The 11,762-nt window shown below is 49.0% G+C and overlaps 1 protein-coding gene across 4 annotated transcripts in view; it reads left to right on the plus strand.

The window, feature by feature from the left end:
* Robo4 (roundabout guidance receptor 4) overlaps positions 1–11,166 on the plus strand; it is a 12,796-nt gene extending 1,630 nt beyond the window's left edge. Inside the window, exons 5-18 of one of the 4 annotated variants that reach the window (XM_021206911.2) lie at positions 476–603; positions 687–915; positions 1,166–1,278; positions 1,971–2,139; positions 2,293–2,478; positions 2,590–2,632; positions 4,316–4,452; positions 4,539–4,802; positions 6,617–6,724; positions 6,952–7,090; positions 7,227–7,466; positions 7,590–7,948; positions 9,512–9,718; positions 9,828–10,008. In XM_021206911.2, the coding sequence (XP_021062570.1) occupies positions 476–603; positions 687–915; positions 1,166–1,278; positions 1,971–2,139; positions 2,293–2,478; positions 2,590–2,632; positions 4,316–4,452; positions 4,539–4,802; positions 6,617–6,724; positions 6,952–7,090; positions 7,227–7,466; positions 7,590–7,948; positions 9,512–9,718; positions 9,828–9,838 (2,333 nt within the window). In that variant the 3' untranslated portion in view covers positions 9,839–10,008. Of the gene's footprint in view, positions 1–457; positions 604–686; positions 916–1,165; positions 1,279–1,970; positions 2,140–2,292; positions 2,479–2,589; positions 2,633–4,315; positions 4,453–4,538; positions 4,803–6,616; positions 6,725–6,951; positions 7,091–7,226; positions 7,467–7,589; positions 7,949–9,511; positions 9,719–9,827 lie in introns of all 4 variants that reach the window. The other 3 variants (XM_029543659.1, XM_029543658.1, XM_029543660.1) reach the window with 3 other exon arrangements.
* The last annotated feature ends 596 nt before the right edge of the window (positions 11,167–11,762 follow it).

The following is an 11,762-nucleotide window of genomic DNA, read 5'->3' on the forward strand; positions in this document are numbered from 1 at the left end:
TGAGGTGCTGGCTTCACATACGCGAAGAGTCAATTCTCCAGCACTCATATAAAAGCAGAGTGTGACAGTGTATGTCGGTAATCCCGGTGCTGATGTGGATGGAGTACAGACAGGTGAATCCCAGAAGCTAGCCAGACAGTCTAGTCTTCACGGTGAGTTCCAGGTTCAGTGAAAGACATTGGAGAGCAATAATGAGGGAAGAAGACTCTGTTGTCAACTTTTGGCTTCCATATGCACGCTTCTTCACATACATGCATATGAACATGCACTTAAACACTCAAAGTTCAAGGTAAGGTAGGAGATCCCAGTTAGTGTGGTCACCAGGTATGGGGTTTGTGGTCCAAGTGGTGAGGCCTCCCTATGTGAGGCTAGAATGGGCATAGGAATACTCTAGACCTGTAAACTCTGGGTGCCAAGTTTGTCCACGATGAAGGTATGTTCCACTCCTCCGTCCCAGCCCAGTGTTGCCCCACAGAATCCCAGGACCACAAGGAACATCTAGAGCTTCTGGCTGTTCGCATTCAGCTGGAAAATGTGACCCTGCTGAACCCAGACCCTGTAAAAGGCCCCAAGCCTGGGCCAGCCGTGTGGCTCAGCTGGAAGGTGAGACAGAGGACCCAGAAAACACCCAGCGCTCAGATGAGGGCTGCCATGAGTCCCTCATCCTTGCTCTGACTTCTTCCCAGGTGAGTGGCCCTGCTGCACCTGCTGAGTCATACACAGCTCTGTTCAGGGCCCAGAGGTCCCCCAGGGACCAGGGATCTCCGTGGACAGAAGTGCTGCTGCGTGGCTTGCAGAGTGCAAAGCTTGGGGGTCTCCACTGGGGCCAAGACTACGAATTCAAAGTGAGACCGTCCTCCGGCCGGGCTCGAGGCCCTGACAGCAATGTGTTGCTCCTGAGGCTGCCTGAACAGGGTTAGTCAAGGATTCTGCTTGGCCCGGGGTTGTGGGGGGTGGGCTCCCTAACTATTCCAATCCAGTCTGGACGTGCTGGGAAGTTGGAGGAACTCCTATTTGTGGATTCTCCTGTGCAGAGTGAAGCAAACAGCTGTAAGGAGTGACTTTCCTTGTGGAACTCTGGCTCTCAGTAACCACCTTCTCTCTCTTCACCCTCGCACAGAGTCCTCTCCTTCAGCACTTCTAACAATCTCTTCCTTTTCTCCAGTGCCCAGTGCCCCACCTCAAGGAGTGACCTTAAGATCTGGCAACGGTAGTGTCTTTGTGAGCTGGGCTCCACCACCTGCTGAAAACCATAATGGTGTCATCCGTGGTTACCAGGTATTCCTACAAAATGACCCTGACCAGAACTCCTGTCCCCTGGAGTTCCTCATAACCTTTCCCTGACTGCCACAAACCAGTCTCTAAGTCAAAAAGAGAAGGGATTTGCTTTTCTTGAGCAAGGACCTACTTAGGCCAACCCTGCCAAGCCTCTTAGATAAGCTACTGTCTCATATCATTTCACAAGCAGCCGTAAGCTAGTATCTCTAATTTTCACATGGAATGCCAGATTATGGTCGTAGATGTAAGAGAAAGAACAGAAATCAGACCAGACTGCGTTAGATGTAAGTCTTTAACAACCAGAGTGCTTGAAATGTGGGTGCTGGGGTGGCAAGGGGCAAATCACCTGGAAACTCCTTAGGAAGGCAGACCCTCAGGCCCGTTCCTAGGCCCCCTGAATTGGAAAGTGCAGATGAGACTTGATACCTGTATTTTAGCAAGCCTCTTGGTGACTCAAAAGCACACTGAACCGCTTGTCCTGGGTGTATTGTAACAGGTGACTTTGTCTTTCTGTCTGTCTAGAAAGAGGTCTCTCTTGATAGAGGAGCAGGCATAGGGACTGTGGTATTGTCTCATGAGACAGCCCCCAGGAAGACGGCACCCTTAGGAAGGCCACATGCCCATTTGCACATGAAGTGCTCTACTGCTAGGACGGTACTATGGACAACTGATCACCTTTGCCCATGCCCTAGGTCTGGAGCCTGGGCAATGCCTCATTGCCTGCTGCCAACTGGACCGTAGTGGGTGAACAGACACAGCTGGAGATCGCCACACGAATGCCGGGCTCCTATTGCGTGCAAGTGGCTGCAGTCACTGGTGCTGGAGCTGGAGAGCTCAGTACCCCTGTCTGCCTCCTTTTAGGTGAGGGAAAGGCTCTATCCATATCCTCCACTCCACTCCCATGTCATCCTTCTGTCTCCCGGTTCCTGTCTTACATTTTCAGCTCCTCTGTCTGTTGGTCCCCCCCCCCCACTGTCCCACTTGCCCTCCCTCTGAGCTCCACATCCCAAACAGAGCAGGCCATGGAGCAATCAGCACGAGACCCCAGGAAACACGTTCCCTGGACCCTGGAACAGCTGAGGGCCACCTTGAGACGACCAGAAGTCATTGCCAGCGGTGCTGTCCTGCTCTGGTTGCTGCTACTAGGCATTGCTGTGTGTATCTACAGACGACGCAAAGCTGGGGTGCACCTGGGCCCGGGTGAGAGAAGAGAGCCCATATGTATAGGTCTCCCCAGGCCCAGCCAGAATGCCACAGGGGCTTAGGAAGGTGCTGGGCTCTTCATGTAGCTGTTCCCTCATTTTCTTCCAGGTCTGTACAGATACACCAGCGAGGACGCCATTTTAAAACACAGGTGAGAGGCTAAAAAGGAGCCCTTAGAGAGGTCAGAGAGTTCCAGAGTGAGTAGAGTCTCAGCAGGAAATCAGGTGGAGTTTTACTCTACACTCCTGTTAGGCAGTATAGGGTCCTAGTACCTGAAGCTCTCATGGACTCTGTGTGACAATGAATCTGTAGTCCTCTTGTCTGCTGAGTGACCTACATCAGCCTCCTGACCACCTATCTGTTGTCCTTGTCACCTACTCTCACTGTTAAGTGAGTAGGAGTTTCCCCTGTGTTCCCACTGTGTCTACCTGATAGCATCTTTGCATTCTATACACTGCCTGCCTCTTGAGCCATCCACCTGTCTTGCACATGCTACATACTTCCAGTAGGGGGCGTCCAGCTCCTAGGCTATAGATTGTTACTCATTGTTCCAAACCTTGGCCAAACAATAGGTACCTCTGTTCCAACTGCTTATTACGAGAGTTAGTCTGTAGTTATGATATACAATACTAAGAAAAAATACATTCTCCCGCCAACCCTCATCCCCCTGCACATACACCACAGACTGAGTTTTACACTAGAAAAACATTTCCTCTCTTTGTCAACTTCATTAGTCTTTTCCCTCTGGCTCTGAATTGTTTGAGGAGAGTTTATTGAGTACCTACTGTGTCCTGGATGTGTCAGTGAGTACCTACTGTGTTCTGGCTGTGTCAAGCCAGCCCAGAACAAGGTTCCAGGCTGCCTGGTACCGTGTTCCTGAGTTTTTCTTTGCTCTCTGGCTTCTCTCTTCAGACTACATTCTGCCTTTATCTGCTCTGCTCCTCTAAATTCTGTTCTCTTCGCGGGGGGGGGGGGATTCTATTCAGACTGGTTCATCCATTCCTTTGGAATAGTCTCCATCCACCAGGAACTTGCAGACTAGGCAGAGACAGACAGGAGAGCAACCTGGAGTTGGATGTGCAGTGTGGACCCGATGCATGGAAGGGGACAGAGAAACCAAAGAAAGAGGAGCCCGCACTTACCCTCTGAAAGCGTGGGGAGAGGGAGAAATAGCTTGCTATATTCATGGGAAATGTAAACCATTGTTCTGGCTGGGATATATGGTATATAAGTCAGAACAAAGAATAATGCTAAAAGCTGGAAGCCCAACCAAGGAACTTAGCCGTGCTAGGCATCTGAACTCTGTCTTGGTAAATAAGGAGCAATTGAAGGTTCTAGGCAGAGTAAGTTTAGCAAACCGCTGATCTTGAAGGATTGTTCAGGCAGTGAGGAAGCCAGCAGCCATTGTAGCAAGCTTCTATTCTGCCAACAGAATGATTTCAAGTTTCCTCAACTCAAATTTCACAGCATCAGTCTTATAAGGACAGCCTCTGTTGTCATTTAACAGTTGAGGAAGCAGAGTGGCTTGGCTCTCTGAGTAGATTTATTTCCTGAGTTGTGCAGATAAACTGTGGCAGGTAGGGATTTTCGATTTGTGTTTTCCTGGCTCCATACGTGTTCTTTTCATCTCAGTATCTGTAACAGTCGCTCCTAAACCCCCCAACTCTCGACAAATTAGCTTTTTCCTTGTCCCAAGATAGAAAGATATATGCTGAGTTCAGGGACACCCAAGTTAAAGCAAACACTACCATTTCTGCTCCTCTGAGCTGCAAGTCTTGACTAATTTGGTTCCTATTCCTCCCTGCCTTGCCTTGCCACCCCACCACTGTCCCAGGATGGACCACAGTGACTCCCCATGGCTGGCAGACACCTGGCGTTCCACCTCTGGCTCTCGAGACCTGAGCAGCAGCAGTAGCCTCAGTAGTCGGCTGGGACTGGACCCTCGGGACCCACTAGAGGGCAGGCGCTCCTGTAACTATGCCTCCTGCACAGGGACCTCGGGGATGCGAAGGGGAGAAGGAGTGCAATAACTCCTTTTGTCATTTTTTTTATGATAGTGATCTCCTGGGACCCCCGGAGTCCTGGTGTACCCCTGCTTCCAGACACGAGCACGTTTTACGGCTCCCTCATTGCAGAGCAGCCTTCAAGCCCTCCAGTCCGGCCAAGCCCCAAGACACCAGCCGCTAGGCGCTTTCCATCCAAGTTGGCCGGAACCTCCAGCCCCTGGGCTAGCTCAGATAGTCTCTGCAGCCGCAGGGGACTCTGTTCCCCACGCATGTCTCTGACCCCTACAGAGGCTTGGAAGGCCAAAAAGAAGCAGGGTAAGGATGGGAGAAAAGCCACCCTCAGATGGGGGTGGGACTAGTAGTGGTAATGTAGTCTGCCCACAGACCTCTATCTCCACGCGTGGGGGCTGATTGCTCAGCTCCTCTTTACAGTAGTGGGCCTTGGTTCTGCACTCAATTTGACACAGAGGACATTTAACAAGCACCACTGCATGCCCAGCGTGGGGAATACAATAGACATAGGGCACATCCTTTTCTCTCTTCTGAACACCATCTGTGACAACCGACAGACAAGTATAATTGTATCCAGTCCCCTATAATATGAAGAGATACCTGTAATACTTATAGGACAGATTTATCTCTTTATTTCCAACTGCCTGTTTTGACTTTCTAGAAGACAACAACTATAATCTCCATTTCTCAAGCAACGACTTCTGTTGTTTGAGAAACGTGCTAGCTGCCTTAATTGTCTTTGTTATCATGTGTAATCCTTGAGGCAGATTAGGTGAATGGACATTATTTCTCTAATTTTACAGGGAGGCAAAATTTGATAAAATGATTGGGTAACTTGTTCAAAATTCCAAAATAAGATGCAGAGCTCAACTTTGAAGCCAGGATGATTCATCTCTAAAGGCTACAGAATCTCCAGGGAATTACTTAGCAAGGTCCCTGCTTTGAGGGCTGTTTTCCCAGCTGCTGCCCTACAAGGCAAGGCATTGCATTTTGCCTGCCATCTTTATAGACTCTCTGAACTGCTTAAAGAGACTTGGCAGATGTTTTTATAATCAGTTGTGTTTAAGTAGATAAAAATCCAACTTCAGTTTAAAAAAAAAAAAAAGGCAAGAGTGGATGAAGAGTAATTAAGAGCTTGTTCAGTATGGACAATTTTATGTGACTGTAAATATTAATAAGCTGGCACTCTTTGCCATTTTGCCTCAGGGCTATTGCATCATCAATCTTGAGTGGTAATGAAATGCCAGCTAAAATAGTTGGAATAAGTCTCATTTAGGGGTCATAAACTCAGTGGCAAAGCCTGCAGTTGGCATGCAGCTGGCCCCGAATTCAATCTTCCAACCAATCAACCAAGCAACCAACCAACCAAACAAACAACCTACAGTTTTCTTCTGTGGAAAGCCGCAGTGACTTTAATGGAATATATGATCCCTCTTGGAACATTAACAGTTCTAGGCAAAGAGGAGTTGGTTTCTCCAGCCATTTATTTCTTTTCTCCTTTCCTCCCTTCCTCCCTCTCTTCTTTCTTCCTTTTTTCCCTTCACTGCTGGAGCTGGAATCAGGGGCTTCACATGCTAAGCACGTGCCCCACAACTGAGCCACAACCCCACTTCTACAACCACTTTCTAGGAGGCCTCTAATTCTGCCTCAGGACTTCCTAGCGTGCCTTTAAGCGGTTCACTTAGGGGGTTCACCTCACCTTAACCCTGTTTTCCCACCTCCCCGGTCAAGAAAACAGCCAAGTATTCCAGGATTTGAAATGTGAGAAATGAAAATCATTAACAGATTCTCTCTGAGAAGAGGAATATTTGTGTTCATGGAGCAGAAATCAACGGGAGAGCAGTAGGAGAGGCTAGAGATCAGCAGCACTGGAATGCACTAGTCCAAGGAAAGAACGTTGTTTCTGAGGTCATACAGCTAAACCAGCCAGTGCGCTTTCCAGTTTATCAGGGCTGGAGAGAGATGGGAGCAGAGAAGAGGAGCTAACTCCCTCTTTCTCCCTCTAGATTCAAGGTCCCAGGACTGAATGAGTGAATAACAAGGTTAAAGACAGAATCTACGATTGAGATCAGAAAAGCCTACTCTTGCTGTCCATAACAGCTGTCTTTCCCTTCTAGAATTGCACCAAGCTAACAGCTCCCCACTGCTCCGGGGCAGCCACCCCATGGAAATCTGGGCCTGGGAGTTAGGAAGCAGAGCCTCCAGGAACCTTTCTCAAAACCCAGGTGAGAGACCATCCCTTAGTGTGAAAGTGAGGGATAAGGCAGGTTTTCAGGCCCACCAGTCCAGGCCCTTCTTGGTTCTGCTATGGTGTGAATGTGGGGGGTTGGGAGTTGAGGGAGGTGGAGGTTAAGTGGACTGGGCAGTACACTGGAGTCTGAGCAGGTTGGGATCCGGACTGCGTGGGATTCTAGAGAATCTGTTGTTCTCAGCCCAAACTCTTGTTCCCCAGGAGAAGCGCCCCGAGCTGTGGTAGCCTGGCGTGCTGTGGGACCACAACTTCACCGCAACTCCAGTGAGCTGGCATCTCGTCCACTCCCTCCGACACCCCTTTCTCTTCGTGGAGCCCCCAGTCATGATCCACAGAGCCAGTAAGAGGGCACGGGTTGGGAAACAGAGTTGGACACTGAGGGCGTTGGGAGAAGTTGATGAGACAAGACTCATGATGTGGGCCTGAAGAGTGATCTAAGAGTAACTAATCTGCAGTCTCTCCCATCCCCCACCCAGGTGTGTGGAGAAGCTCCAAGCTCCCTCCCCTGACCCTCTGCCAGCAGCCCCTCTCTCCGTCCTCAACTCTTCCAGGCCTTCCAGCCCCCAGGCCTCTTTCCTCTCCTGTCCTAGCCCATCCTCCAGCAACCTGTCCAGCTCCTCACTGTCATCCTTAGAGGAGGAGGATCAGGACAGTGTGCTCACCCCTGAGGAGGTAGCCCTGTGCCTGGAGCTCAGTGATGGGGAGGAGACACCCACGTGAGTACCCTGGGAGAGCCGAAACACTACAGCAAAGCATGCTAGGGAACACATGGCCTCAATTGCCATGCTCCGGCTACGGTGTCCTAACCAATGTCCTGTCTCCCATTTTTTGCCTTTTAGGAACAGTGTATCTCCTATGCCAAGAGCTCCTTCCCCTGCAACAACCTATGGCTATATCAGCATACCAACCTGCTCAGGACTGGCAGACATGGGCAGAGCTGGTGGGGGCGTGGGGTCTGAGGTTGGGAACTTACTGTGCCCACCTCGACCCTGCCCCACCCCTACACCCAGCGAGGGTTCCCTGGCTAATGGTTGGGGCTCGGCTTCTGAGGACAATGTCCCCAGCGCCAGGGCCAGCCTGGTTAGCTCCTCTGACGGCTCCTTCCTCGCTGATGCTCACTTTGCTCGTGCCATCGCAGTGGCTGTGGATAGCTTTGGCCTCGGTCTGGATCCCAGGGAAGCTGACTGTGTCTTCACTGGTATGTGTGCCCTCCCACTTTTCTTAGAATGGACACAGCTCCCTTTTTCCCTAAACAAGCGTCAAGGCTTCCTGGTCACCATTAACCCTCACAGTCATTTAAACAATTAGTTTCATTGTGGTGGCACATACCTGAAATCTCAGCATTTGGGTAGGAAAAACAGAAAAATGATGAGTTCCAGGTCAGTCTGAGCTACACAGTAGGATTTTGCCTCAAAAGAAGGAGAGGTATTTTTTTTACTGAATGATTGGTATGTCCTAGGTACTAGGAGAAGTGCTTCACATGGATAATTAAGAACTCCATGAGGAATATTCTTTACCTTTCTTTTCCAATGCAGAAAACACTAGGTCAGACAGATGCATTAACCTCTTTAGGTTCCCCCATAGATCACGGACGAATAGTCCAATTATGAAGGCTAGAAGAATCCAGCTGGGTGGCCCAAAAGCCCCACCTTCAGGACCGTACTACTCGCCAGATGTGGGTCCCAGAAAGAGCTGCTCCACAGCTAGTCTTCTTTCAACTGCCACTTCATATGCCTCCTAGGTCCTGCTGGGCTTCCAGGCCTCATGATTGCCTGCCCATGGCTGAGGTTGAGGAATACCTGGGCTCAGTCTCTCTCCATGTCTGCAGGAGGTGATTTAGTGATCACTGGTCCCGTGGCAGTTCATCCTACACACACACACACACACACACACACACACACACACACACACTTGAAATCTCACATGCATACTATCTTACTTACCCTTACTCTACCCTTTGGATTCAAGAAAGCCACGGCCTACGGCAAAGGACAGGATAAAAATTACCCAGGTCACGGCTGGAGAGATGGCGAAGGAGTTAAGAACCCTTTAGTGCTCTTAAAGAGGACTCATGTTCGGGTCTGGTCATCCATGTCAGATGGCTCAAAACACACTTGTAATGATAGCTCCAGGGGATCTGATGCTCTCTTCTGGCCTCCACGGGCACTGAACTCACAAGCACTTTAACTTACACATACATCTATACTTAAGGACAAAATACGTCTTTTTTTGTTTGGTTTTTGTTGTTTTTTTTGTTTTGTTTTGTTTTGTTTTGTTTTGTTTTGTTTTGTTTTTTGAGACAGGGTTTCTCTGTATATAACCCTGGCTGTCCTGGAACTCACTTTGTAGACCAGACTGGCCTTGAACTCAGAAACCCGCCACCTGCCTCTGCCTCCCGAGTGCTGGGATTAAAGGCGTGCGCCACCATGCCTGGCTACAAAACAAATCTTTATGAAAAAAAATTATATCCGGGTCAAAAAGACCCATCACAAAAGGAAGAGGATACCCAACAGTAGGAAAGGAAGAGCCCAGAGAGCCAGAGCTGGTCTGGAAGAAAACAAGCCAAACTACTCTTGGTAAAGAAACACATATGTTAGGTCCCAGGGGCTACAGCCATTGGCGCTGACGGACTGAGTTAAAGTTAGGTTATAGTTAGGGGTAGAGACATATGTGGACCCTAAACCAGTCCTAAGCTTTCTCCATAAATTGGTCCCTACGAGGTAAATATTGACCCTTGTGACTGATCCACCTTCCTTATCAGATGCCTCATCACCTCCCTCCCCTCGGGATGACCTCTCCCTGACCCGAAGCTTCTCTCTGCCTTTGTGGGAGTGGAGGCCAGACTGGTTAGAAGATGCTGAGATCAGCCACACCCAGAGGCTGGGGAGGGGTCTGCCTCCCTGGCCTCCTGATTCTAGGGTCTCTTCCCAGAGAAGTTGGCTAACTGGTGCTGTGCCCAAGGCTGGTGGTAAGTATCTGGCTGACTGGCTAACATGATGACCTTAATTGAGAAGTCCTGGAGAAGAGTCAAAAGGGAGCTTGGGGTTTTGGTAATTCTATTCTCCTTCAAATTCCAGATTCCTCCTGAATTGTCCTTGAGATGGCCAGAAGAGCATCCAGACCACTCTCCTGTCTGTCTCCAGACTTTCTCACATGTGGAGGTCTTGGCCTATGCTTCTCTGTAATAGAGGTCCATTGTCACTGGGCTTGGAGAGCTCTGTCACTGGGATTGTTAAAATAAATGAAAGCAAACCAAAATATGATCAAGGGAATCTTGGATTCCCACTGAGAACAAGACAGCATCTTCAGGACACCAGACTCTCCACAACCAGAACCTTTGGCCTAAGTAAGCCTGGCTCCTGATCTCCCACCTATGTGGATCATGGAAAGAAGGGAAGCCAACCATGTCTTCAGGAAGGACAGAAATGGTTTTTGGGAAGGGCTATGGTGGAGGACCTGTGGAAGAGCCCTTTCATATTTACTTGGACTCCTCCTTTAGCGGTCAGCTCAGCCCTTTCCCCAGTCACACCATGCAAGGAAACTAAAGGAGGAAGGTCATGGATGCAGTGGGCCCTATACAGTGTCACAGTCAATGCTTCAAAGTGAGGTCAATGGAGGATGTTGAAGGAAAGGACTCAGGAGAACACGGAACCAAAGCACTATTCTCATGCCACCGCCACTCTGAGCTTAAGGAACTTAATTCTATAAAACTGTAAAGACTTGAGTTCTGTGACATCATTCCTTGGGCTCTATTTTGGGAAGGGCAGCTGCAGAGGTGTAAGAGTTACCTGGCTAGAGAGGGAATCAAGTCTTCATTGTTTCTCAGAGAATGGCCTTATATTTTTCTGGTGTGCAATTGAAGGAAATGAGATATACCCAGCAAGTTTAAATGAAATGTAAAGAAGAGGATCGGGTGGGTCTAAGGGTCTACAGATCTTGGGGAGCCAACTCCTGTCTTCTGCAGCCCCAGATTTGCTTCCTAGAGGCCAGTTCCAGATGACGTCTTAAAAATAGACAGGCAACTAAATTCTATGGAAAGTAGAATCAACTGGGATTCTTAGCTAGTGAACACTTTTTAGACACAACTACAGGACAGTCTGGTGGAGGACATGGATCCTGAGCCATTGAAAGTCACTAGAGGGAGGGCTACCTGCATCTCTCACACATGCTGGGTAAGGTCGTGGGCAGAATTGTGCTATAGAGCACCATCATGGCCAAAGAAGACACCTCTGGTGTGTGTGGAGGGAGGGTGTGTCAGCAGCAGGGCCCAGTGGCGCTTCTTCCTAAACCCTGCTGCTCTTCCTGAAGATGACTCTGAGTTTGGAACCCAAGCAGTTCGATCAGGGTGACTGATTTCTGAGCTGTGCTCAGTGAACCAGCCTGATATTGGTTTGCAGGATCTTGAAAAAAGCAATGAGTGTTGCATATCCGTTCAATTCTTTTCCTGTTTTAGTTTTTTTTTCCTTTCTTTAGCTTTCTGGCAAAATTCCTCTTGAAACTATTCCAACTCTGTTTGCCAGACTGAAAGGGCAAAGGGTATCTGCACACAGCAATATTCGGGTCAAAGTGGAGGTCAATGTCATGGCTCTGAAGGTCCAAGCTATTTAGAGCAGTAAGGATGAGGCAAGCAGCCAACCTGTGGGTCAACTATGGGGTGAGAGCGATAGCAACTGTGAAGCAAGTCTAGAACAAACTCTAGATATAATGTTGCTAAGAAGTACCCTCTGCAGACACCCTCTGAAGGAGTCGGGGCTATGAAACACATACTTTCTTCTTGGCTGGGATGTCACTCATATACTCTTTGTTTTGTTTTGTTTTGTTTTGTTTTGTTTTGTTTTGCTGGAGACAAGGTTTCATGTAGCCCAGGCCAACCTCAGACTTGCTATGTAGCTGAGACTGGCCTTGAACACCTAATTTTCCTGCCTCTCAAGTTTGGATTTACAGGCAAATACCACCACATTCTCTCTCTCTCTCTCTCTCTCTCTCTCTCTCTCTCTCTCTCTCTCTCTCTC

This window comes from Mus pahari, chromosome 10, assembly GCF_900095145.1.
Source record: "Mus pahari chromosome 10, PAHARI_EIJ_v1.1, whole genome shotgun sequence".
Lineage (NCBI taxonomy): Eukaryota > Metazoa > Chordata > Mammalia > Rodentia > Muridae > Mus > Mus pahari.